Here is a 27,653-nt window from a genome sequence, read left to right as displayed (position 1 = left end):
CTGGTTGCGGCAGAGCGACGCCCCGGAGGGGCAGAGCATCTCCCCCTGGTGGGCAGAGCGTCGCCCCTGGTGGGTGTGCCGGGTAGATCCCGGTCGGGTGCATGCGGGAGTCTGTCTGACTGTCTCTCCCCGTTTCCAGCTTCAGAAAAAAAAAAATATATATATATATATAAAAAAAGGTAAACCTGGAAAATCCCCTCTATCTTTGCCCCTTCAGGCAGGGCCCCCACCCCACAGAGAGCCCCTTGATTAGTTCCCAGAAATGGTATTAGTACACATAGAATCAAATATTCTCCCCTGCCCCTTTCAACATGATCGCTTTGATTCTCACAAAATCCCCACTGCGGGGTCAGTTTGCTCTCCCAGGCCATGGGACCCCAGGGCTTGGTTCCTTTACTTTGTTTTTCTTTGCAGGCCAGGGACTCATCTAGGTGCAGAACTGGGAGTTCACTCACCCACAGAGAAGCCCCTTTAACCCCTGCATTCTTCTTCTTTCACCCCACCCCATTTCTTTTAAAAAAAATTTTTATTTATTCATTTTTAGAGAGGAGGGAGGGAGAGAGAGAGAGAGAGAGAAAGAAAGAGAGAGAGAGAGATTAAGGGGAGAGGAGCAGGAAGCATCAACTCCCATATTCAAAACCAGACAAGTGCAGGGTTTTGAACCGGCAACCTCAGTGTTCCAGGTCGACGCTTTATCCACTGTGCCACCACAGGTCAGGCTCCACCCCATTTCTTTAAAATGAAAATTCAAGCATACACAAAGAAGAGAGAAGAATACAATGAAATGGGAGGGAGGGAGGGAGAGAGTTAGGGGGAGGGGGAGGGGCACAGAGAACTAGATAGAGGGTGACGGAGGACAATCTGACTTTGGGCGAGGGGTTTGCAACATAATTTGATGACAAAATAACCTAGACATGTTTTCTTTGAATATATGTACCCTGATTTATTAATGTCATCCCATTACCATTAATAAAAATTTATTAAAAAAAAAAAAAAAAAGAATACAATGAAAAACCTCAGTAGACTCCTGGGTCTCCATCTTCCAGCTTCCTCAATTAGCAACATTCTTCTCCCTTTGCCTTTCCCTCTCTTTTTTGTTGCTTCTTTCTTTTTTTAAAAACTGATTTTGGTGGGGGAGAGAAACATCGATTTGTTGTTCCATGCATTGATGTTGACTCTTGCATATGCCTGGACTGGGGATCAAACCCACAACCTTGGTACCTCTGGATGGTTGCTCTAACCAACTGAGCTACCCAGCCAGGGATGTTTTTTATTTTTAATTGAGATTAAATTCATATCACATAAAATTAACCCCTTTTTAGTATATTCACAATGTTGTGCAACATCAGCTCTATTTAGTTTCAGAACATTTCCATCACCCAAAAGGAGACCTTATCCCCATTAGCAGTCATTTCCCACCCCTTTTCCTGTAGGAACCACTAATCTGCTTCCTGTCTGTATGGATTTGCCTACTCTGCACATTTTATATTGATGGATTCATACATACACAGTCTTTTGTGTCTGGCTTATTTCATTTCCGTAATACTTTTAAGGTTCATCCACGTAGTAGTATATATCGGAACTTCATTTCTCTTTATGACTGTATAATATCTCATTTTTTGGATGGACCATATTTTGTTTATCCACTCATCTGTTTGTTTGTTTTTTGTGACAGAGACAGAGAGAGGGACAGATAGGGACAGAGACAGGAAGGAGAGAGATGAAAAGCATCAATTCTTAGTTGTGGCTCCTTAGTCTCCTTAGTTGTTCACTGATTGCTTTCTCATATGTTCCTTGACCAGGGGGGCTGCAGCAGAGCGAGTGATCCCCTTGCTCAAGCCAGTGACCTTGGGCTCAAGCCAGCAACCTTGGGCTTCAAGCCAGTGACCTTTAGGCTCAAGCCAATGATCATGGGGTAATGTCTATGATCCCACACTCAAGCCAGCGACTCCATGCTCAAGCTGGTGAGCCCATGCTCAAGCCGGATGAGCCTGCGCTCAAGCCAGTGACCTCATGGTTTCAACCTGGGTCCTCTGCGTCCCAGTCCGACTCTATCCACTGCGCCACCGCCTGGGCGGGCCCATTCATCTGTTGATGGATGTTTTAGTTGTCTCCTGGAACATTATATTACCTCAACCATAAATACTTCAATATGCATCTCTAACAGATAAGAACTTTAAAAAAGCACAAAATGCTACTAATAGACCTTACAAAGTTAACACTAATTCCTTAAGATCTCCTAACATTTAGTCCAAGTTTGATTCTCCATTTAAACAACGCCACTGGCCCTGGCCGGTTGGCTCAGCGGTAGAGCGTCGGCCTAGCGTGCGGAGGACCCGGGTTCGATTCCCAGCCAGGGCACACAGGAGAAGCGCCCATTTGCTTCTCCGCCCCTCTGCCGCGCTTTCCTCTCTGTCTCTCTCTTCCCCTCCCGCAGCCTTCCGGGCGCTGGGGATGGCTCTGTGGCCTCTGCCTCAGGCGCTAGAGTGGCTCTGGTCGCAACATGGCGACGCCCAGGATGGGCAGAGCATCGCCCCCTGGTGGGCAGAGCGTCGCCCCTGGTGGGCATGCCGGGTGGATCCCGGTCAGGCGCATGCGGGAGTCTGTCTGACTGTCTCTCCCTGTTTCCAGCTTCAGAAAAATGCAAAAACAAAAAAACAAAAAAAACAACGCCACTTTCTTAGACTTACTGTGGTGATAATTTTGCAATACATACAAACATTGACTCATTATGCTGTACACCTGAAACTAATATAATGATATATGCCAATTACATCTCAATAAAAAAACAAACAGTGCTGCTTTCCCCAATGAGGTAGATCCCCTACTTGATCTCCATCCTGGGAAACATACGGGAATTCTCAGTGCTCTAGATGCCTCTTATAAAGAGAAAAAGGAAGCTCATTTTTAAAGGGAGGCCCCTTTAAAAAAAGACACGGTCACTTGAGTTTTGGGATCCTAATAGACAAGTGACAAACCAACAAACTTTTAATCAACTGCCCTTTTGCATTGACCGACTCGATTTTCCGTTTCTCTACCCTTCTGTTCAAATACTACAACCCCTCTGCCTTAAGGAAGGAGGGTGGGGGTGAGCGGAAGCTATTTTGAGAATGAATAGAAACGCCCAGAGGGTGTTAGCAACTGATCTCTAATATCTAATATCGCTTCATTTTTGTTAGGGCATCAATAATTTAGGTTGAGATCCGGTGGTTGTTGTGGTGGGGGAGTAAATGACAAGCATGACTGCATCCCCCTGCCAAGTCTGTTATACATGCCCCTCCCCCCTCGCCCCCCTCCGCAGACCCCCAAGGTGGAGCAGGGAGAGCCCACGTGTTCCTGCGTTTCCTCTGCTCCTTAAGAGAAACCTGTCTGAAAGGATGTGGAGTGGGGAATAACAGCGTCCTTCCAGGGAGGAGAGTCCTGCCCAGTGCTGGGAGGTCACGGGGCAGTGTTAAGGGGCATAGAGAAGAAGGAGAAATGGCTTTTTTCCCGAGGAGTAATGGAGGGTCATACCCTTGGTTGGATTTGTTTCCCCGTGCTGGATCCCCTTGCAGCACATTGCTGGAGGTGATCAGGAGCTTCTGAGCCGCTTTTCCTCCCCTCCCTTCTCCCAGCATCCAGGAACACCCCTCATGCCCCCAACCCCTGGCAGCTGGCACAGCAGCCCCGCTTGGTTCCTGCCTTTGTGGGGAGACTTCAGCTCAAACACGGCTGCTTCTGGCATTCCCCCTTCTCTCTCCTTTGCATTGGGCGGGCAATGGATGCGTGGGCTTCAGCCGGCTTGATCCTCTGGGTGCTGACAAGGTGGGACCCTCGGGGCACCTGGAGTACCCGCTGCGCTGCGCATTAGCCACACCAGGGAGTCCCGGAGCCCATGAGATACAGGTGAGTGAGCCGGGCTTCTGGAGGCTGGGGGCTGGGTCCTGCGGGGTTTGGATCTTCATTTTCTTGCTGAAACGTTACCTCCATGAGCAAAGGTAGGAACGCATGGTTTGCCTCATCTGCTTACTATGAGTAGCTTTTCCTTGCGGGGTGGGGGGGCACTTTATTTATAGATTTCACTTGTTTCTGTCTTAAAAAACCGCATTCTCTTTCTGAATAGTTTCTCTTGGCGGTAGGGATGGGGGTAGGTAGACCCCTGACTTCCGGCATGTAGTTCTTTCCTTCTTAAAATTCCATTTTCTTTCCACTCCCCTTGGCCCCCTTGTAGATTTGATGTCTCTGCCACCTGCCCTGGACAGGTGACCTCTCTCCAGATGATGGTGTCAGAACTAAGCCAAATATTACTTTTTTATGTCCTGGCCACCCCTTCACTCAAGTCTACAGTCTGCTTTTTCTACTTGGAGAATCAGACACGCCGGAGAAGTGACAGGGCTGGGAGCATGCAGACCTCCAACACCCTCATTGTCTCTGGCAAAGGGTCCGGGAAACAAAAGTTCCCAAGCCCGATGTAGCCAGGCCTTGTTTTCTGAGCTCAGTGCAGTGTGAATGCCCGGGAACAAGGGAAATGGCAGATGGGGACTAGGCTGTTGAGAAGAATGACATCGTTTTAGGAAACCGTTTAATATTTAACATTCTTCCCTCCTTGCGCCCCAAGCAAAGCAAAGGCAGCGCTTGACACAGCCCCAGATCATCCCTCCTTTGCTTTTACTTAGTGCAGAGTTGACACTCTCCAGGTGGCTTTTGTTTCTCGAGTGAGAAAGATTGGTGGCAGGAGATCTCTCCTCCTCTCAGCGGCTCTGCTACTGAGGGCTCCCAGAACACGTGCTGTGGGAACCCTGGGGGCGCAGGGGAAGGCCAGTGGTCTGGGCTCCCCTGCCTCTCTCCAGGGTCCCTACTTTGGGGGGTTCTGAGACACCGGGACAGGAGAAGGAGCTAGGATAGAATGTATTGGGGAGCACGGTGCACCTTCCCAGAGGCCTCTACTGTGGCTGAACCCACAAGAGGGAGGCTCATACCTGTGCCCTTCTTGACCTCCAAAGATGAGGTAGGGCGGGGTGCGGTCCCCACTAAGTATCCATCAGGGTCCAAGTTTTCTGTTTAAAGTTCACAACTCAGCGCCACCTTGCCATTTCCCATGCAGACTCTTTTGGAGACAGTCTTGGGTCCCTTGTGGGGGTGGGGTGAGGTGAGGTGGGGTCTCCAGTTCTGTGGCTGATGTTGGCCCTTCACTCCCTCCATGGCCTCTAGTCCCATCCACACCCCAAGCCCAGGCTGCAGGAAGGCTCCCAATTCCAGACAGATCAGTAGCTAACTTTATTCCCGTGGATAATCTTTTTCCCTTCATGAAGTAAGAATTTGCAGAGATGCATAAAGATGTCATTCTGGGGGCAAGTGCCAGCTCCCTTTTAGTTAAGAAAGCTTTAATTCAATGCTGCCTCTCACCCCCAAAAGTAAGCAGAAAGATCTGGACCAGGGTTCCTGAGGCAAAGGGTGGATTTGACATTGAATAAATTACTGGGCAGATGGCCTGCAAAGTAATGCCACCTGCAGTTCTGGGCCATCAAATGCTTGGTACCGGGTTTTATTTATTTATTTTATTATTCTTTTCAAAGTGTTTGTCTATAGGGCCAGACAGCCCTTAGTAGCAGAGGGCAAGCGAGGGAGATTTTATTCCAGTATCTTTCAACCCTGCTGTCTTCACAGTGACAGACAGGCACAGGCTCTTGGAATATCTTACCCCCGCTGGCGAGGCCAAGCCTGTCAGATGGAGGAAACAAGTGAGAGGGTCAGCTCATCAGAATCCCCAGACCTTCCCCTCCAAGTGCAAACCTTGGACCAGCTGGGTCTTCTGAGAATGCAGCCTTGGGCACTGTCCAGCTCTGCTGAGTTAGAATCTGCATTTGAAATTGATCTGTGGTGAGTCCTGTGCTGGTCAGAGTTGAGGAAGCCCTGAGGCTGTCCCTGGGTCCCAGTATTGCTGGCTGACAACCAGGTTAACCATGGCACCTATGTGGTAGAATTTCTGGGAAGTCTGGCCCAGTAATTCACAGTGCTGGGTGCATAGCAAGTACTCACTAAATCTTGGCTACTTTTTTTGTTGTTGTTGTTAAATAAGCAAGTTTTTCTTTTTAAATTTATTAACTTTCTTTTTCCTTTTTTTGTGTGTGTGACAGAGACAGAGATAGAGAGAGGGACAGATAGGGACAGACAGACAGCAAGAGAGAGATGAGAAGCATCAACACTTTGTTGCGACACTTTACTTGTTCATTGATTGCTTTCTCATATGTGCCTTGACCCGGGGGGCTACAGCAGACCGAGTAACCCCTTGCTCAAGCCAGCAACCTTGGGTCCAAGCTGGTGAGCCTTGCTCAAACTAGATGAGCCCACACTCAATCTGGCGACCCTGGGTTTTCAAACCTGGGTCCTCCGCATCCCAGTCCGACACTCTATCCACTGTTCCACCGTCTGGTCAGGCTTATTGACTTTCTTTTTAAATTCATTTTTTGTTTGCTTCTTTTTTAAAAAATTTAAAAATACACTATTTTTTAAATGTCCCTGGATCACATTGAATTTTAAAATAAAGAAAAAGGACAATAGACTTTGATATATTGGCTACTTTTATTTTTTTAATGGATTTTTTTAAGGCCCTGGCCAGCGGCTCAGTGGATAAAGAGTTGGCTTGGTGTATAGATGTTCTGGGTTCAATTTCCGGTCAGGGCACACAGGAGAACTGACCATCTGCTTCCCCCCCCTTGTTCTCTACCCCTTATCTCCCTCTTCCCCTCCTGCAGCTGGTGGCTCAATTGGTTCGAGCATGGCCCTGGGTGCTGAGGATAGCTCTGTTGGGGCGACAGCCTCAGGTGCTAAATATAACTCTGTACTCCAGCATTAGCCCCAGATGAGGCTGTGGGAGTCTGTCTTTCTATCTCTCCTCCTCTCACCTAAAAAAAAAAAATTGATAATTTTTTTTAGAATTGATTTTTAACGAGAGAGAAGGGGAGAGAGATATATAGAGAGAAATATTGATTTGTTGTTCCACTTATTTATGCATTCATTGTTTGATTCTTGTATGTGTTCTGACTAGGGACTGAACCCATAACCTTGGCATGTTGGGGTAATGCTCTCAACTGAGCTACCCAGCCAGGGCTTGGCTACTTTTAAATTACTCTCCAAAGCAAGGGTATATATCCAATTTCTTTTCTTTTTTAATTATAAAATACACCCAATGAAATTTTACTATTTTAGCCACTTCTTAAAATTTACTTATTCATTTTTAGAGATGAGAGAGAGAGGGAGAGAGAGAAAGAGAGGGAGAGAGAGGAGAGAGAAGGGAAGAGGACTGGAAGCCTCAACTCCCATATGTGCCTTGACTAGGCAAGCCCAGGGTTTTGAACCGGCGACCTCAGCATTTCCAGGTTGACGCTTTATCCACTGTGCCACCACAGGTCAGGCTATTTTAGCCATTTTAAAGTGAATAGTTCAATAGCACTTTAGTACATTCATAATGGTATACAACTATCAAATCTATTTAATTCCAGAAAACTTCCATCACCTGGAAAGGAGACCCCATTCCCAGAGCTATCACTCCCTGTTTCCCTTCCCCCAGCCCCTGGCAACCACCAATCCATCTTCTGTCTCTCTGAATTTGCCTGCTCCCCATATTTCATACACAGGGAACCATACAATGGGTAGCCTTTGTGTCTGGCTTCTTTGACTTCTGATTACTTCTGTAGTTCACATTTCTTTCCTTCCCTTCTTCCACATGTCTTACCCATCCCTCCCCTAAATTATACAGGTCATATATGAGAAATAGAACCATATTACAGACATACTTCACACATTAATTCTTAGTGACCAAGAACAAAGTATAGGGATCTTTGACCCCAAACATTTTTTAGGACCGGACTCCAGGGCTACTCACTTTTTTCTGAATTGGTTCTTACTTTTGGTATTCAATAATTTCTTTCTGGCAAAAAACTCACTAAAATTTCTTTCAACCCAAGGTGAGGAAACTGCAGCCTGAAGAGGAGAAATGATTTGCCCAAGGTCACACAGCAGGAGGTGGCAGATCTAGGGTCTGAGCCCAAGCAAGATCAATATGTCCACACCTGCTTTTTGGTGCCCTCGATAAATGGCTGTCTGAAGCTGTGAGGCAAGAGGCTGACATGCTGGGGCTACTATGGGTATTTCAATACCTTCAGGGAGACGGGTAGATGTTTTTATATCACCTGGCTGCCAAGCTGGAGGCATTTCTTCACCAATTCCCATCAGCTGCTATTTGAGGGATTTTCCAAGGGCATTGACTCCTCAGAGCCTCTGGCCTGTCCCTTGCTCTTGTTGCCAGAATGAGCCTATGCAGAGAGTGGCAGGTGCTAGAGGCAAGGAGCCATAGGCAGATGTGGGCAGGCGATAGGTGTAGGCACTGGCAGAACTCTCTTGGGCGCTTCATAGCAGAAACATCTTTTATGCTGGATTTTGGGGTGGGGGGATGAAAGGGCATACAGGATGGAGGCAAAGAGGTGTGGAAGTCAGGGGTGGTTTCAGGATTGGGAGTGGAGAATCCTCTGGGATTGGCCAATGGCTAATCTGATAGTTCATGATGAATTGGATGGAGGAAAGACTCCAAGAGGGATGAACATGGAGGAAATGCTACTGTCCATCTGGATGGGGCAAATGAGGGCCTGAACCAGGGCAAGTGGGAGAGAAAATAAGTAGGTAAGATCAACAACCCTGATGATAAGTAGAATGTGGGGTGAACAGGACAGAGAGGAGCCCCGCAATGGTTGGATGATCAATTCATCTGCATTTTGGGTTTCTTGCAAATTTGACCACTACAGGGTACCTGTGGACACCTGTGTTAGGTCACATCCCTCCTTTGCTTAGAATTTTCCATGGTGCCCACCTCACTCCGAGCAAAAACCAAAGTCCTTCTGAGGTCCCCAAGGCCCTGCACCATCAGTCCCGGTCACCTCCCTGTCACCTTCTCCTATTAGTCCCATCATTCACTGAACTCCAGCCACACAGGCCTCCGTGCTGTTCCCGAAACACACCAAGCACACTTCTGCTCTGGGGCCTTTGCCCAAGCAGTTCTCTCTGCCTGGACCACTCTTCCCCCAGACACCCTCATGACTCCTCCCTCATCTCTTTCGGGTCTTTACTCCAGTGTTTCTTTCTCCCAAGGGTTTTTTCTGGCCACCTTCTCTAAATGACAATCCACTTCCCCTTCTTTCTTCCCCCTTCCATTTTCTTTTCTACATGTGACAGTCTACATCTTTTTGTTTTTTTTTATTTATTAACTGTTTATCTTGTTTCTTGTCTGTCTCCCCCACTGGAATGGCAGCTCTATGAGTGCAAGAACCTTTGTCCTTGTTTAAACAGTGTCTAAAACAGTGCCTGGCACACAGTAGGTGCTCAATAAATATTGCTGGATAAGTGATTGAATGAATAAATAAATAAATGTGTGATGGGGAGGATCACGGATCCATGAACTGAGGTTGGGAGAAAGAATTCAGCGTAACATTCAGTGGCTTGTTTAGAACCTGCCCAACACCCTGCATCTAGGGGTCTCCCCTGGGGCTACCAGTGAAAACCATCTAGCATCCCAGGCCCTGTGTCCATGCAGGTGGGAGGGAGCATGTGTGTTGCTGTGCTGGGACTGGTCAGCAAGGGAGAAGGCAAATGACAAATGAGACCCTCCATGACACCTCCTCTTCTCATGGGGCACTGGATCCTCACAGCCGCACTCGGGTCTGTGCTGGCTTGCTGGTCTCAGCCTCGGCTTCAGACTTTCCCATCTGCCTGCCATGTTTTTTAGCTCTGTTCTCATGTATGTGGGGCAATTCTGAATTTTGCCCCAAGTGATGAGAGTTTTTGTTGGCCCTGGCTTTATTTTTCATGTCACCCTGCTCTTAGCTTCCCTCTGCAAAGGTGGGGTGCAAGGTGAGTCCACACTGCCTGAGACAGGGTGGCTTTGTGTTGTGCTGTGAGTCAGCCCGAAGGCCTTGTATATGTCTACACCTGCTTTTTGGTGCCCTCAGTAAAAGGCTGTCTGAGGCTGTGAGGCAAGAGGCTGACATGCTGGGGCTACTACAGGTATTTCAATACCTTCAGGGAGATGGGTAGATGTTTTTATATCATCTGTTGAAGTTTTTTTTAACTTAAAAAAATTTACTCTTTTCACCATTTTTCAGCAACATTAGTATACTCGTATTATAGTGCCCCATCACCTTCAGCATCACCCATCTCCAGAACTTGATTATTTTCCCAAACTGAAGCTCTGTCCCCATTAAACACTCACTCCCCACCCACCACCAGCCTCTGGCACCCACTAGTTTACCTCCTGTCTCTATGGGTCTGACTCCTCTAGGGACTTCATGTAAGTGGAATCACACAGTATTTATTCTTTTATATCTGGTTTATTCAGAGCATAATGTCCTGAAGGTTCATCTACGCTGTAGTAGGTGTCAGCATTTCCTTCCTGCAGACCAGGTGGTGGCACAGTGGATAGAGCGTCAGGCTGGGGTGCAGAAGACCCAGGTTAGAGACCCCGAGGTCACTGGCTTGAGTGCGGGCTCCTCCAGCTTGAGTGCGGGCTCACCAGCTTGAGCGTGGGGTCGCTGGCCTGAGCAAGGGGTCACTCACTCTGCTGTAGCCCCCCAGTCAAGGCCCCATATGGGCAATCAATGAACAACTAAGGTGTCACAACGAAAAACAGATGATTGATGCTTCTCATCTCTCTCCCTTCCTGTCTGTCTGTCCCTATCTGTCCCTCTCTCTGACTTTCTCTGTCTCTGTCAAAAAAAAGGAATTTCCTTTTTAAGGCCAAATACTATTCTATTATATGGAAATACTCATTTTGTTTGTTCAATCATTTATCAATGAACACTTGGATTGTTTCCCTGTTATCAATTTATATCCCCACCAGCAGGGCACAAGGTCCCTTTTCTCCGTATCCTCCTTTACCAGCACTTACAATCTCTTATCTTCTTGATGATGTGCATTGTAACAAGTGTGAGGTAGTATTTCATTGTGGTTTTGATTAGCATTTCCTTGATAATTAGTAATATTGAATACCTTTTCATGTACCTGGTGGCCATTTGGATGTCTTCTTTGGAAAAATGTTCCCTGCCCATTAATTGGGTGGATTATTTGTTTGTTTTTTGCTATTGAGTTATATGAGTTCTGTATATATTTTGGGTACTAACCCTTTATCCCATATATAATTTGCATCTATTTTCTCCCACTCTGTAGGTTGCCTTTTCATTCTCCTGATGGTTTTCTTTGCTGTACCGAAGTGTCTTTAATTGATTGTTCTACTTGTTGATTTTTGCTTTTATTGCTCCCTGTGATGAGCTTTTATTTCTAGGTGGAGTTATAACACTCACTCCAGATCTGGTTACCAGCTCTGGAGGTTGTTCAGGGCCCGGAAATCACTTTTGCTATCAGCCAAATAAAACATCACCTGGAAGGTGACAGATACATTTGAAGGCTGGTGAATGACATTTAAGTTATCTTCCTCTCAGCTGTTAGAATCCACAGTCTGTTGAATTTCACACTCTTCAGCATATAATTCAGTAGAGGATGCCATTTTCAGGGGTTTTTAGCAACCTTCGTTTGCCCAGGGCTAGATTAAGATACTTCATTGACTGAGATCTTAGCACATAGAGCAAGGCAGGAAGGAGTGAAACAACTCAAGAGAAGCTCCAACAACAACTGGAAGAAGAATAAAAGCCAAGAGAGAACAGGAGAGAAGAGGAGAGAGGAAATGATTTCATGTAGAGGTGCTGTCTCTTAGCTCTTTTTAACGAACAATTTTGTGTTCTCACCAGGGCTTTGCCCCTGTGTCTATACCCCTTGAATGCTAAGCTTTTAAAATACAAGGAAAACATTTATTAAATGAAACCAGTGTTGCTTCCGTCAAGCAATGTATTATTTAGGGAATTGCTATGAATCGAATCGTGTCCCCCTGAATCCATGTGGTGAAGCCCTAACCCCCAATGCAGAGGTCTTTGGAGATGGGAGATCATCAGGGTTAGCCGAGGGTAGGGTCCTCATGATGGGATTAGTGCCTTTATAAGAAGAAACACCAGAGAACTTTCCTTCTTTCTATTTTCTCCACATGAGAACATAGCAAGACAGGAAGAGAAACTTTATTAGGAACTGAGCATGCTGACACCTTGGTCTCAGACATCCAGCTTCTAGAACTGTGAGAAAATAAATGTCTGCTGTTTAAGCCACTCAGTCTATGGTATTCTGAGCTGACTAAGGCAGGAAGGCTGCTGAAACAAATAGGCCCCCAATTGGATAAACGGCTGAGCACAGCAGAAATATGTTTCTAACTGATCTGATAACCCTGGGGGTGTGTTTCTGGTCAGCAGATAGCTTTCTTCTTCTGCATAGTGATTCAAGGATCCAGACTCTCATGATTTCATGGCCCTTAGTGCCTTTCAAGTCTAGCTCACAGAGGAGAAAGAGAGTGTGTTGAGGCCAGGCTTGCTCCTTCCAGCTTTGACCTAGGGGTGACACTCTTTACTTCCGCTCATATCTGTGGGTGAGAGTGAGTCACATGGCTGCACCAAATCAAGAGGAGCTGGGAGTTTAGTCGCTGACTACTCTGTATGCACCAGGGGGTGGCCTTGATTTCAGTGGCGCTGCCTGTCACACTTTAAAAAGTTCACACTCTTTGACACAGCAGTTCTGCTTCTAGGAAGTCATTCTACAAGAATACTTGTGACAATTCATGGAAATCTATATACAACATGGTGGATGCAACATTTTGAAGAGTAGCCAAAAATAAAGAAGACCCAAATGTCTAGGCCAGGTAAATTCTATAGAATCATTAGAAAATATTATAAGAATTAGTGTGAAATGTTGTTTAAGATAAATTATTCAGTGCAAAAAGAGTCACAGACTTTTATGTACATATATTTATGTTTATATACATATGTAATTTCACAAATTCCATGCTTGTAAAAAACTATTCTACATGTAAAGGATTGTATATTTGTTTTTCTACTGCTGCCATACCAAATTATTACAAAATAAATGGTTTAACAATGGCACTCATTTATTATTCCATAGTTTCCATAGGTTGGAAGTCTGATAGTCTTGGCTGCACTGCAGTCCAGATGTTAGTGGTCTGTGTGCCTTTATGGAGGCTTCAGGAGAACCCGTGTTCTTGTTCACTCAAGCTGTTGACATAATTTGGTTTCATGCTATTGCTAGACACTCATCCTGTTTCCTCGCTGGCTATCAGCTGGAGGTGGTTCTCAGCTTCTAAAAGCTGCCAGCATTCTTTGGCTTGTGGTTTCTTCATCTCAAAACTAGCAAGATAATCCAGGATAATCTCCCTATCTTAACATATGTAACCTGCCCTGGACAGTGGTGCAATGGATAGAATGCCGTCTTAGAGTGTCTAGGTTGCTGGTTCGAGCCTGGGGTGGCCAGCTCAACCCCAGGGTTGCTGGGTTAACCCCTGAAGTCACCAGTTCATGTCCTGGTCAGGGCACATATAAGAAGCAATCAATTGCACAACTAAAGTGGAACAATGAGTTGATGCTTCTCTCTCCCTTCCTTTCTCTCTCTTTCTCTCTCTCTCTCAAAAAATGTAATCTAATTTCAGTGACACAGTCCTTTTTGCTATGTAATGTAACACGGTCAGGTGCCAAGATCACAGGGGACAAAATCCTGCCCACCACAGATAGTCTATGTCTCGGCAGAAGCGAGTCTGGCCAGAAAAATGCTCATTGTCTGACTCTAGGTTGGACCTCAGAGAGAGGCCTCGGGACTCCCAAAAGTCCCGGGTCCAGACCCTTGACCTGCCTGCTCCAGGCAGGGAGCTTGGCCCAGCCACTGCACCTCTCTGACCTCAATCTCCCCTTTACCTTGAGGAAGTATTAGATCTCTCACTTCCTCTGGGAGTTGTGTTTATATGGGGAGACCTGACTTATATTTCCTTTTTTTCACAACTCAAAACTTGGCTGTAGGGAGGAAGGACATATTCAATTTCTTTTAAATGAATTTGGTATGATTATTTTAGCTTTAAAAATATTTTCTGTGATGTAATAAGCATGCAGAAAAATGCTTCAATGAAGTTTTACATATGTATATATACTGTGTCCATCACCAGGTCAAGAGTCATTCATTCATGCTAGAAATACTTAAGGTGTCAGGGACTCATCCCCCTGGTGGGTTGCCAGGTTAAGCAAATAAAAATAAATAGAGAATATCCAGTTAAATTTGAGTTTCAGGTACACAATGAATAGCCTTTTAGTATAAATTTACCCCATGCAACCTGGTGTCCTGTATTTGATCTGGTGATCCTACCAGCTGGCTCCCTTGTGTTTCATCCAGTGGACAACTCTCTGCCCTCAAGGCCAACAGTATTCTGACTCTTTTCACCATAGATTAGTTTTGTCTGTTTTTGAACTTTATATCAGTGGAATCGCACAGTGGGTCCTGGCTCTGTGTCTGTGAGATCCATCCACATTGTTGCCGATAGCACATTCTTTTTCATTGTCATGCACTATTCCGTCATTTGGATGAACCACAACTTGTTTGTCTATTTTCTTGTTGATGGACTTTGGGTTGTTTTCTGTTTTGAGCTACTATAAATAGAGCTTTACGAACATAGCTTTTTGTGGCTACTTGAACTCCAGAGTGAAACTACCCGGCCAATTTTAGTTTTTTAAATTTTTCTCTCAGACAGGAGGAAAAAGACATCCTCCTACCCCAGTGAATAAACTGAAGGCTTGTTGGGTGACATGCCCTTGCCTGGCTTTAATTTTATATCCTGGGTGAAGGACTTCATGGATATTTCTGAGTCCTCATCCACTCCTTAGGAGCATCACGTGTCTTTTTTTTCCTTTTTTAAAGATTTTTTATTTATTAATTTTACGGAGAGGTGGAGAGTGCAAGAAGTATCAACCTACAGTTGCTTCATTTTAGTTGTTCATCACTTGCTTGTTGTATGGGCTTTGACCGGGCAAGCCCAAGGTTTCGAACCAGAGACCTCAGCGTTCCAGGTCGGTGCCCTCTGCACTGTGCCAGTTCAGGCCAGGTATCATGTGCCTTTCTAATGTGTATAATGAGCTTTCAAAGTTTTAGAGAATGTTTTTCCTCTTTTTTATTTTTTGCTAAGTGCCATATCTTTTTACTGGTTTTTACCCTAGAAAAAGCTGCTTTTACCAGTTATTAGCATTTGTTCTATCTGTGGGTGGGGAAGCCTGGTCCCCCATCCACATGAGGTGAGTCACAGAAGGCCCCCAGGTTTCCCTGCAGCCTCTCCCTCCCTGCTCCTTTCCTGTGGCTCCTGAACCAGCCCGTATTAATCCGGAGCACCTGCAGGCACCATGTGGTGCCATGGCAACTCAGGCTGGTATAGGCATGGAGTTGGGGGTCAGCCCCCATCTCAGGTGTGACTTCAGTTTGGATTCGGGAAAGTGGCAGATACAAGCAATACCTGGTGCTTCTGGAGAGTTCTGTTCTTATTGCATTAAATAAAAGGCTTTCTGTGGCCTCAGGCTTAATGCCACGTATTCTCTTCTATTTGCTTTCCCTCACTGCCTTCTCTTGGAACTGTATGTTCATGGAACCTGGCTGTTTTTAGGAGAAGCTGACCCCATGTGCTTTGCCGTGTCCTCTGTGTTATGGTTGGACAAACAGAGAGAGAGAACAGCACACCTGGTCATGGGGCCCGGCAGGTGCCAAAGAGGCATACCCAGCTGGGAAGCTCCTGTTGGCCAGCTTTGTTTCTCATGTGTACACACAGGACAGCTGGAGTTACGGTGGAACTCTTGGTGAGGGCTCTGCAGAGCGTAATTGATGGGGTTGTTAGAGCAGCTGTCCCCTCTTCCCATGGCCACCAGGCTCCGCCCACCAGCTGAAATATCAACACAAGAGCTCGTGTTGACCAAACACTTTCCTTGGCCCCGTCCTGTGCTCAAGGTGCTGCCTTGTCACTGGAGAGCTGACCGACCCACCACGATGATATCATTGTACAGAAGACTCAGAGGGTTAAGTACTTTGCTGGGAACCACACAGTTAGCTGATTGTGTGCTGAGGTCAGACCTGGCTCCAGAATACATCTTCCTTCCCACCACACTTCATCCCTTCCCTACTTAGCAGAAGTCCTAGACCTCAGACAGCAGTTTGCAATGGACCTGATGATGATTTCCTGGGTAGACCCATTCCTAATGCTATTCATTCATTCATTCATTCATTCATTCATTCATTCATGTAAGAAATATTTAAGGTGTCAGGGACACAGTGGCAAAGAAGACAGAAGATCCTCATCCTGTGGGGGGAGGCAGATGTTACTGAAGCCCACACATAAGTACTATTCCCAGAGAGAGACTTCATTGCAGGACATGATGGGAGTGCCTGCCCCTAACTACAGCCCTGAATGATGAGAGGGACTGACCCACTGGAGATGAGGACCAGTATTCTAGGAAAAAGGAACAGCAGGTACAAAGGTTGAGTGAACTCAGCAGAGACCAGGAATATGAGGAGGCCATTGAGTCTAGAGCTTAGAGGACAACAGGAGAAGGGTGAGGATGAGATGAGAGAGATGGGACAGCCCTGTAGGGTGTGGCTTTTATTATTATAAAGTAGAAGTGCTGACTGATGTTCCAGAGAGGAACAGAATGCAGGTTGAGATTGGGGCTTGGGGAAGCTGACTGACCCAGGAGAGGAGACTGCCTGAGACCGGGTGAGTGAGGAGGGCAGCCGTGCGGTGGTGGGAGGTGATGGGATTCAGGGTATGTTTTGGAGGAGAGTGGATGGGACTTGCTGATAGGTTTGACTCAGGGAGTGAAAGAAAGTGAGGAACTCTGAGTGATAACTTCTGGTTTGGTCGTCAGGGTAAATCGGGGTCCTGTAATGAGATGGGAGACTAGGCACCATGCACTGTATGGCAGGGGTGGGGATGGAACCTCCTTTCTCGGGAGGAGCTTGTGGATGTCTCAGAAGATGTCACTTTGGGTGTGTGCCTTCACTCTCGTCTTTTCTCCTCCTCTTCCCACCTTCCCAGGTACAAATACCGTTTCTGTCGGTGCCTGAATCCTTTTCCATCAAGGTGTTTCTCTGTGTCTGGTCTCTGGGGTTTTGGCAGGGGAGGGATGACTCCTGGAGGTAGAAATGCAACACTAACTGCCTTCTGTCCTTAGTTCCATTGCTGTAAAATGGGAAACAAAATGCCCTCCATGTGTAAGTGCTTATAGAAGGAATAACAGAATTTTTTTTCTATGTAAGAGGAATATATTTGGAAAAACACAGACTTTATAAACACAGGATAGTAGGTGATTATGAGTAAGGTTTCAGGGGAGTAAATGGCATCAGGGAGGATAGATCTGTTAAACTCCATTAGTTACCATATTTGGAAAGAAAATGTATCAAGTTATCTATCTACTTAAGGGAGGCTGGGAGAACTATGATGTCTGCTAATGCCTCTAGCAGGGAGAGAGGAAACAGTCAGGAGGTTGCTAGACCTCTATTCCCACACCCATTTTTTTTTTATTTGCAACCTGGGAGTGGCCTTATTCTCTGCACCCATCTCCTTACACTTGCGGGTGTTGAGATGATTTATGCAATATTTGTATGAGGTTTAATCTCCTAATTCTATTTCATTCATGTTGGCCTTCCAGTGGGTTTGCTTTTCTTGAACAAACACAAAGAGGCTAATGATAGGAGGTAAAATCAATTTGGGATTAAAAATATGCTGCCAGGTGAGGTGTGCATTTCAAAAGCTATGAACTGTCTCATTCTAAGGAGAACCAAGAAAAGTTTTCCCCGTGGTCCTCTAGTTCCTGTGCAGTCACTGTCATCTCCTCTATTCTCTTCCTTGGTCACTCATAGATACCCTGGGCTCCTTCTTGCACATATGACCTTGCCTCAGGACTCTTGCACATACTGTTCCTGCTGCCTGGAACACTCTTTCCTATACCATATGGCTACTACATCACCTCCTAAAGTCTCTGTTCAGATGTCATTTCTTCAGCATCTGACTCCCTATTTAATATAATAACCAGTCCACCCAACACTTCTTATCAGTTCTGGGCTGAGTTGTGTCTCCCATGAATTTATATGTCAAAGTTCTAACCCCAGCACCCCAGAATTATGACCGTATTTGGAGGTAGATCTTTAGAGAAGTAATTAAGGCAAAATGAGGTCCTAATCCAATATGACTGGTGTCCTTATAAGAAGAGGAGGTTAGGACACAGACATACACAGGAAAGATGATGTGAAGTCATAGGGAGAAGAAGGTCATTCACAAGCCAAGGAGCAAGGCCTCAAAAGAAATCCTCCTTCTGAGGACCCCTTCATTCAGACTTGTAGCCTCCAGCACTATGATGAAAGGAAATGTCTGTTGTGTAAGCTGCCTGGTCTGTGGCACTTTGTTTTAGCAGCCCAGAGAATAAATATACCTTTCTTGTTTAACTTCTCTCTATAGCACTTTTCATCTCCTAATCTCTACATAACATACTTATTTTGTTCATTTCCCATTCTCCCCTCTTGAAAATGTCCATTCCATGATACGGGGAGACATTTGTCTATCACGCACAGCTGTGTCCCCAGTGGCCCATACAGGGCTGGCACTTAGTGGCCTCACTCAGCGTTTGTTGAGTGAATAAGTGAGTAGGATAGACACAAAGCTCTTCTCAGGGCTCTGAGTTCCTCTGGTGTTGAGTATCCACCTGAAGCCTTCGTTAGTGCTACGAACTTGCCCCTTTTCTCTTTTCAAAAACCAGCTAAGGAGCAGAAGGCTTACTCAGGAGGTGGCCACGCCCATGTGGATTTTAAAGCTGGCACTCGAACTCACCATTTCAGTTTTCTACATGACTCTCTGGAGCTCGCAGTGCCCAAGGATCAGAGGATCCTAACCAAGCAGGCTCCTGCTGCCCATTTTGCCGAAGAGAACACTGAGATACTGAGAAATCCAGCGTTGAGTCCTCTGCAGCTGGCGCCCCTGAGGTGGAGCGTGTGTCCGGGACACAGCTCATGGCCTTTCACTCCATCACCTGCATCGGTTGCCAGGCAGCTTCTAAGAACTGGCTTTCCTGCCCCGAGTTGCCAAGGAAATTCTAAATCCCATTGGGCCGGGCCTGGGGTGTATTTTGACTTCCTGTGTAGGAGGCTGCCTGGTCACTGTACTGCCCTTGATTTGCCTCCTCTCCTGTCCCTGTATTTGCTCTCTCTGCATCTCCCTCACTCTCCCCCCTCTCTCTCTTCCTCTCTCTCTTTTCTCTAGTTTCACCCTGTGCCAGAGGCAGAAGACCCTGAGATTTTTGAGCGAGGCTCATGGATGAAGAAGTCCTCCTGGGTCCTGGATCCCATGTTCTCCCCTCACAGTTATTATGACACCTTGCACAACGGTGGCTTGGGGCCCCCAGGTCTGGCTTCCTTGGGCCCACCCAACTCCTCGCAGGTCCCACAGTCCTGTCGGATGAACAGCAGCTGCGAGGGACCCCCTCTGAAGCGGCGGGGTGGCCTGGTGGACCACCGAGATGTCATCTTGGCCCACCAAGCGCACAAAATCCACAGCACCCCGCAGGCCAGGAGGAAGGAATGGGAGTGAGTATGCACGGGGTGGACGGCCAGCCCCAACTCCGGGCAGGGGCCCAGGGTAGGGGGCCGTGCACGGCGCCTCTGGGGGTCAGGCAAAGCTCATTTCTGGCAGAATTTGGTGGGGGTGGTGTTTGTGGCTGTGCTGGCTTGCCAATACCCTAAACTCCTTCCTTGCACATCAATATCAGCTGCCTCGAGGCCCCTTGGGAACCCCGGGGGCATCTCATGATGTGGCAACAAAGGGGCTCGCTGTAGGGGAAGTGAGGCATTCTCAGAGGATCCTGCATGGGGACCTGGGAGGGTTTGCAGATCTTTCCAATGGGACTGTGTTCCTGAACCCTGCTGAGAAATGCCACTTTCTGGGGGAAAAGCAGGAATAGCTCTTCTCAACCTATGGGTTTGGGGCAGAAGACAAGTTTGTAATGAAGGTAGAGAGGGGGTTGGAAGAACGAATGGCTCTGGAGACTCTGGGCCTGGCCCCCTTTCTCATTGCTCTGAAAGTGGGTCTTCTCCTGGGAGTGGCTGTGGGGTCAAGGGGTGGACTTTCGGGCTAGTGACCTCCCTGGGCTCACAGCCTCTCTCGGGAAATCACTCTTTCTAGGCTGCTGGAGGACTGAAGGAAGTTTGTGTGAAAGTTCAGCTCTGGTTACAGAGGCGGGTGAGCTGGTACCTTTCTTTTTTTCTTTTTCCTTTTCTCAGGCAAAGGCTCAGAGCTGGGTGGATTCCTGGGCAGAGATCAGGAAGGTGGGATGTGATACTTATTTCAGGGCGATTGGAGCTGAGGCTGACTCGGATCCTGATCACTCCTGGTGACCCTGAGATCCGCTCTCCATGCTCCAGCCTGACTCTGGGAGTTAGCGACACCATCTCGGCCACTGCACAGCTTATCCATCAGGCCTTTCCTATTTCCCACCTGCTGGAAGGGCAGTGCGTTATCAATGCCAGGGGGGTTCTGGGTGTGCTGATGAGGGCAATGTAAATGCAGGGTGCAACAAAACTGAATGATGAATGATCCAAATGAGCCAGGAAGGGCTCAGGGTGAGTGAGAAAGGTGATGACAGGATGGTCTCTGAGGCAGTTTCCTGAGGTTAGTCTGACATCTGGTGGCATATTCTAGCATCATAGAAAGGCAATGGTGGTGACAAAGCTTTATCTATTATCCCACACTATGGTCCTTTTGACTTTCTCTTTTCCATGCATTCACTTAGGCACCCATCCACCCAACTACCCACCCATCCCTCCATCCACTCATTCACCTATTCATCCATCCATCCATCCATCTATCCATCCATCCACCCACCCACCCACCCACCCATCCATTCATTTACCTATGCATCCACCCATCCATCCATCCATCCATCCATCCATCCATCCATCCATCCAACCGTTCGTTGTTCCATAAATAACCAGAGTGCCCCTTATATCTGTAGCAGCAATGCTAAACACCACTCTTCTATTAACCCCTCTCCAGAACTCACCTTTCTCCTCCTCCTGCCCTCTTTAGTCTCTGTTTATTTTCATTCTCATCTTGTATGCTTTCATTTTCTTTTTAAAAAGAAATTGATTAGTTCTGTTAGAAACAGTGAGGCTTCTGTAAGGGGCTAAAATGAGTTATTTCTGCAGACTTGCTGAGAAGAGATTTTTAGGGGAGGGTCAGTAAATTAAATAATTTACAAAAACCCAAAAAAGCCCCAAAACAAAAAAACCCTGCTCTTCGGACCCTGGTGGGTAGCTCAGTTTGTTAGAGCATTGCTTCAATATGCTGAGGTTGTGGGCTCAATCCTCAGTCAGGCTCATACAAGAATCAACCAATGAATACATAAATAAGTGGAACATAAATCAATGTCTCTCAAAAGTTAATAAAAATATTTTTAAAACCTTGTTTCCCAAGGAAAATTATTAAATATAATTTATAATAATTGACAGCTAATGCTTATTGGGCACCTACTGTATGCCAGAAATTTGTGATTTTATTGCTTTCTTTTTTTTAAGTGAGAGGAGGGGAGATAGACAGACTCCCACACACACCCCGACTGGTCCAGATGGAAACCCCCGTCTGGTGCAAATGCTGTAATCAACCGAGCTATCCCTAGTGCCTGAGGCCAATGCTTGGGCCAACCAAGCTATCCTCAGCACCCAGGACTGATGCTCGAAAAAATAGAGCCACTGGCTGTAAGAGGAAAAGAGAGAAAGAAGGGAGAGAGGGAGGGGAAGAGAGGTAGATAATTGCTTCTCCTGTGTGCCCTGACTGGGGATTGAACCCAGGACATTCATATGCTGGGCTGATGCTCTATCCACTGAGCTAATCAGCCAGGGCCTTGTTGCCTTTTCTTAACTCAGCCATGCAGTAGATCCTTCATTGCCCTCAATGTGAAGATGGAGAAATGGAGGCTGAGAGAGGTATGGTAAGTGCCTGTGGGTTTGCAGCTAGGAAGTGGTAGAACTAGGATTCGAACCTAGGGGCTGTCAGACTCTTAAACTTGAGCTCTTAACCACTTGTTCAAAGATTTTCTACAATAAGAGATGGCAGGAACTTGCTTTCATAAAAAAGACAGTCATACTAGGGAAAAAGAAGCATTGCAGGGTATTCAGAATCAGGAGACCTGGTTTAAGATCCCATTTCTGCCATAACCTTCTTTTTTCTTTATTCAGTGAGAGGAGGAGAGGCAGAGACAGACTCCCACATGTGCCCTGACCCAGCAAGCCCACTAGGGGGCGATGTTCTGCTCCTCTGGAACATTGCTCTGTTGCTCAGCAACTGAGCTCTTCTTAGTGCCTGAGGTGGAGGCTGTGGAGCCATCCTCAGCTCCCAGGGCCAACTTACTCCAATTGAGCCATGGCTACAGGAGGGGAAGAGAGAGAGAGACAAAGAGATATAAGCAAGAAGGGTAAGGGTGGAGAAGCAGATGGGTACTTCTGTATGCCCTGACTAGGAATCAAACCTGGGACATGCACAGACCAGGCCAGCACTCTACCACTGAGACAACCGGCCAAGGCCTCAATGAATCTTTATAGCCATAATCTTCAAACTTATGAACTCCTACTCCTATGAGTAAAACAAACACATTTTCAATACACCCATAACATATACATTTTTATTTATTAATTATATAAGTATGTATTTCACTGTATTTATTATATGCACTATAAAATATATAAAACTATTAAAAAGGTAAGATGTCAATGAGTATTTTAAAAGTATTTTAATTTTAAAAATTTAATGGTACAAACACTTTTGCCCTCGTGTTTTAGAAGTTTGCCTTTACTTTTTGAATACTGTTTTGTAAGCATTTTATTCTGAAAGTGTTCAAATACATTAAGAGTAGAGAGAAGAGCACAGTAAACACCCTATACCCATCACCCAAATTTAATAATTATTAGAATTTTGCCAGGTTAGTATCTTAAGCCATTTTCCTCTTTCTTATTTTCTGTGCTATTTTAAAGCAAATGTCAGACTTTATATGATTTTACAAGCTTCAGATTACACCTCTAAAGCACACAGGCATTTTCTTACCAATATCAAACTTACAAAATCAACAATAAATTTTTATGTTATCTAATTTCCAGTCCACATTTAAATTTCCTTGCTTGTGTTTTTATAGTTGATTTCTTCAAATCAAGAAGGTCTGTATACTGTATTTTGTTGTCATATGTCTTTTATTATTATTATTATTATTATGGTGAAATACACATAACATAAAATTTACCATCTTAACTATTTTTAAGAGTCTAGTTCAGTGGTATTAATATAGTGACATTGTTGTACACCTGTTACCATCCATCTTCAAAACTTTTATATCTTCTCAAAATAAAATTTTGTTCTCATTAAACATAACTTCCCATCTCCCCGACCCTCAGCCCCTGGGACCCACCATTCTATTTTCTTTTTCTATGAATTTGACTTCAATCTAATGGTGGTGCAGTGGTTAGAGCGTCAACTTGGGATGCTGAGGTTAGAAACCCTGAGGTCACTGCCTTCAGTGCAGGCTCACTAGCTTGAGTGCAGGGTCTCCAGCTTGAGCATGGAATCATCGAGATGATCCCATGGCTGCTGGCTTGAGCAAGGGGTCACTGGCTTCACTGGAGCCCTTCAGTCAAGGCACATATGAGAAGCCATCAATGAACAACTAAAGTGATGCAACTATGAGTTCATGCTTCTCATCTCTCTCCCTTCCTGTCTGTTTCTCTCTAAAAAAGAAAAAAAAAAAAAGAATTTGACTTCTGTATGAACCTCATATAAATGTAATCATATCATATTTATTTATCCTCTTGAGACTGGCTTATTTTTCTCAACATAATATCCTCAGGTTCATCCATGTGGTAGCTGTGTTAGAATTTCCTTTCTTTTAAAGACTAATATTCCATTGTATGGATATACCAAATTTTGTTTATCCAGTCATCTGTAAACGGACACTTGGGTTGCTTTCAACATTTTGGCCATTGTGAATAATGCTGCCATGAACACAGGTGCATAAATATCTATTCAAAGCCCTGCTTTCAACTCTTCTGGGTGTATGCCCTGAAGAGGAATTGCTGGGTTGATGGTAATTCTATGTTTATCTTTTTTGCTTGTTCTATACCGTTAGACTTATTTAGTCTATACTCTGACCCCTTTTCCCTATCCCATTGATTCATGGAATAAACCAGGTCAATTGTTCTATAGAATATGCCCCTTTCTAAATTGTCTGAAAACTTTTGCATCCTACTAACTGCGTGGCTTTGCCCATCATGGGAATCCCGTTGGGTATGGTACACACCAAGGTGAAGTGATCACAATAAGTGGGACTCCATAACGCAAAACACCTTTTTGAAAATTCAGAATGTTATTTGGTTGCTTTTTGATAGAGGTTGCATGAACTCACCACCATTTTCACTTCTTCCTATGACTGATGGAATCCTAGAGCCAGGAAGGAGCAGAGTCCCAATTTTGCCATTTCTCCCCACTCCTTTCTGCTGTTGTTTATATTTTCTTCAACCCTTGCTTTTTTTTTTTAACCCTTGCTCTTTCTAGACAGAAATCTTCCACTTCACCAGCCAATATCCAAATCCATCAGCCTATCGACACAGGTCTAAACAGACTGTGGTACATCACTATGGCCATCACGGTTATTTATCTTGTTTCTGGTCTCTCTCTCCCATTAGAATGTCCCTGGTGGGGATGCTTATCTGTCTTGTTTGCTGCTGTGTCCCGAGTGCCTGAGACCAGGCTGGTAACCAGTAGGTGTTCAGTAAATAACTGTTGAATGAGCACAGCCAATGAGAATGAGTGAGAGTTGCTGCCAACTGGCTAAGTAGACTTGGATCAACCATACATTAAGGATTAAGAAAGCCAATGCTTTCCTTTGTTTTAGATGAAACAATAACAGAAATGGAAGTTTGGGTATTTGGTTCCACACTTCCACAGGTGTGCTCCCTGGTGGTGGCCCTGACTCGCTTTGGAGGTTCTTGTACCCAGAGCGGAGTGAGGAGATGCTGCCTCCCCTACATGGGTTCCTTTTCTTTCCCCTTCACCTCTCCCTCTCATTTTCTCTCCCTCCTTCCTCTTCCCTCCCTTCTCCTCTTTCCCCACACTATAACTCTTCCTCATACCTGTGCCCTTTCTCCTCCCATCCCCTCCTCTCTGTCACTCTCCTCCCCTTCCCCTTTCCCCCTCTTCCCTCCTCCCCTTTACCCCTAGCAGGTTTATCTCTTTCTCACTTCTTCATCTCTTTTCTTGCCTCCCTCCCTCCTTATTTACCCTTCTTTACTTCCATCCCTCCTTTTTCTCATCCTTCCCCTCCCTTCTACCCCTTATATTCTCCTTTCCTCACCTCTTCACCCCTCCCTCTTTTCCTTCCCTTCCTCTTTTTCTCCCTTTACTTCTCTCTTTCACCAATATTTAGGATACCACTTCTGTACTTACTTCAATGGAGGGCCTTGGAGACACATCAGTCACCAGTCCACTCTTCCCCGAACAACACTGCCCACCTAGCAGGAAAAACCAACGCCAAACAGATGATGACAAGCAGGAAGAGTGTTGGGGGTGGGTACTGCACAAGGCCTGGGGGACTGGAAGGGCCACCCCAAAGAAAATCTGTCCAGGCGAGTTCTTCCCATACTTGATTACATTTGGAACCCCCGTGGGATCTTGTTAAAGGCCCAGGATTCTGAATTTCTTCCCAGCGGGCTCCCAGGTGAGGTCGATGTTGCTGCTCCCTGCGGACCTCGGTCTAACAGCCAGATTCTAAGCTGCCCTCTTTGTCCCCCTCAGCGAATACAGGAGGTGGGCGGGAGAATGGTGAGCAGGGAGGGGAGAGCTAAGCGAACTGCAATGAGTACCGTGAATAATATATACTTATTGTGCTGTGATGATAATAAAAATAACCAGTAGTTATGGAGTATTTGCTCTCTGCAGGGCACAGCTCCAAGTTCTTTATATACAAACTCATTTAACCTTCATCACCATTGTGATAAATAGGTTATGCTGCGTGTCATTCTTTTCCAAAGTGTTTCTGTGTTCTACTCTGCACAGAGTCTCGTGAGGCAGCCAGAGCAGGTATTGTTGTTCTTATTGTTATTACTATTATTTTGCTCTTTCTGCAGAGAGACAAACAGGTTACCAATATTACTGAGGCATCTGAGGGCCAAGCCAGGACAGGGATGGTGTGACCTTGACTTCCAGGCCAGTACTGGCCATTTCTATGATGTGAGGGCTCAGATCCAGCCATCCTGCAGATCACCAGCTAGCCTGGAGTGGGGGGCCTGAACTGTCCTGGTCCCTATGGCCTATGCAGGCAGGAGGGGGCATGGAAGGTGAGGAATAGGAGAAATGGATTCTTTTTGTTTTTTACAACAGCCCCCAAGGTGGGGACTGCTTTTTTCTTTTTTTACAGAGACAGAGAGAGAGAGGGATAGACAGACAGGAACGGAGAGATGAAAAGCATCAGTTTTTCATTGTGCATTGCGACACCTTAGTTGTTCATTGATTGCTTTCTCATATGTGCCTTGACCGCGGGCCTTCAGCAGACCGAGTAACCCCTTGCTCAAGCCAGCGACCTTCGGTTCAAGCTGGTAAGCTTTTTGCTCAAACCAGATGAGCCCGCGCTCAAGTTGGCAACCTCGGGGTCTCGAACCTGGGTCCTCGGCATCCCAATCTGATGCTCTATCCACTGCGCCACCGCCTGGTCAGGCAGAAATGGATTCTTTTAGTGAATCAATTTTCCTATTTATTCTCTGCCCCCCTCCCACTCCCTCCGTCTTTAATGCCCAAAGATAGTTCCATCGTTTTCAATGGGAAAATTAAGATAATTTAAGAATTCTATGGGACTGTTAGTAAAGTGACTAATGCCACCAAACCCCAAAGAGAGGTGATTAAACTGCATGTGATCTCAATGATTGTTGAGATGGATCAAGGTTTTCCTCGGCTTTCACCTCTCTTAGGGAAAAACCAAGTCCTCCCCACGGTCCTCAAGGCTTGTGTGATCTACGTGTTACCTCTCTGCTTTCCCCTGTTCCTCCTCTCCCCCTCACTTATTCTGCTCCAGCCACCTGAGCCTCACCACTGTTTATCAAACACATCAGGGTAGTTCTGCCTCAGGACCTTTGCATTGGCTATTCCTTTTGGTGGAAATGCTTTCCCCCAGATAGCTACATGGCTCCTTCTGTGCCACTTCCAACCTTTTCTTAAAGGTCTCCTCCTCAACAAGCCTTTCCTCAGTACCCTATTTAAATGCAGCCCCTATAGCCTGACTTGTGGTGGTACAGTGGATCAAGTGTCGACCTCAAACGCTGAGTTCACTAGTTCAAAACCCTAGGCTTACCTGGTCAAGGCATGTATGGAAATTGATGCTTCCTGCTCCCCCTCCTCTTCTCTCTCTCTCTCTCTCTTCTCTAAAATGAATAAATAAATAAAAATAATTTTTTAAAAATGCAGTCCTATAAATATCTATTCCCCTTGCCCTACTTTATTTCTCCCATTAGCACAGATGACCAACTCATGTGTATGACATATTTTGTTTTTATTTTATTGATTTTATTCTATGCACTAGCTCCGTGAAGGCAGAAATTTTTGTCTGGTTTGTTCTTTGCTAGGTCTGCAGCTTCTAGAATAGGGGCCAACAAGCCAAAGTCAGGGTGCCGATTCCAGCCGGACACCTGTTTTGGTATGG

The 27,653-nt window shown here is 45.9% G+C and overlaps 1 protein-coding gene across 1 annotated transcript in view; it reads left to right on the top strand.

Moving 5' to 3' along the window:
• Positions 1-3,758: 3,758 nt before the first annotated feature.
• CACNA1A (calcium voltage-gated channel subunit alpha1 A) overlaps positions 3,759-27,653 on the top strand; it is a 356,581-nt gene continuing 332,686 nt past the window's right edge. The window contains exons 1-2 of the mRNA XM_066272007.1: positions 3,759-3,885; positions 19,190-19,512. Of these exons, the coding sequence (XP_066128104.1) occupies positions 19,244-19,512 (269 nt within the window). The 5' untranslated portion in view covers positions 3,759-3,885; positions 19,190-19,243. The remainder of the gene's footprint in view (positions 3,886-19,189; positions 19,513-27,653) is intronic.

The sequence above is a fragment of the Saccopteryx bilineata genome, chromosome 1, assembly GCF_036850765.1.
Source record: "Saccopteryx bilineata isolate mSacBil1 chromosome 1, mSacBil1_pri_phased_curated, whole genome shotgun sequence".
Lineage (NCBI taxonomy): Eukaryota > Metazoa > Chordata > Mammalia > Chiroptera > Emballonuridae > Saccopteryx > Saccopteryx bilineata.
Note: the sequence above shows the minus strand (reverse complement) of the source record. Positions and strands in the feature narration are given on the sequence as shown.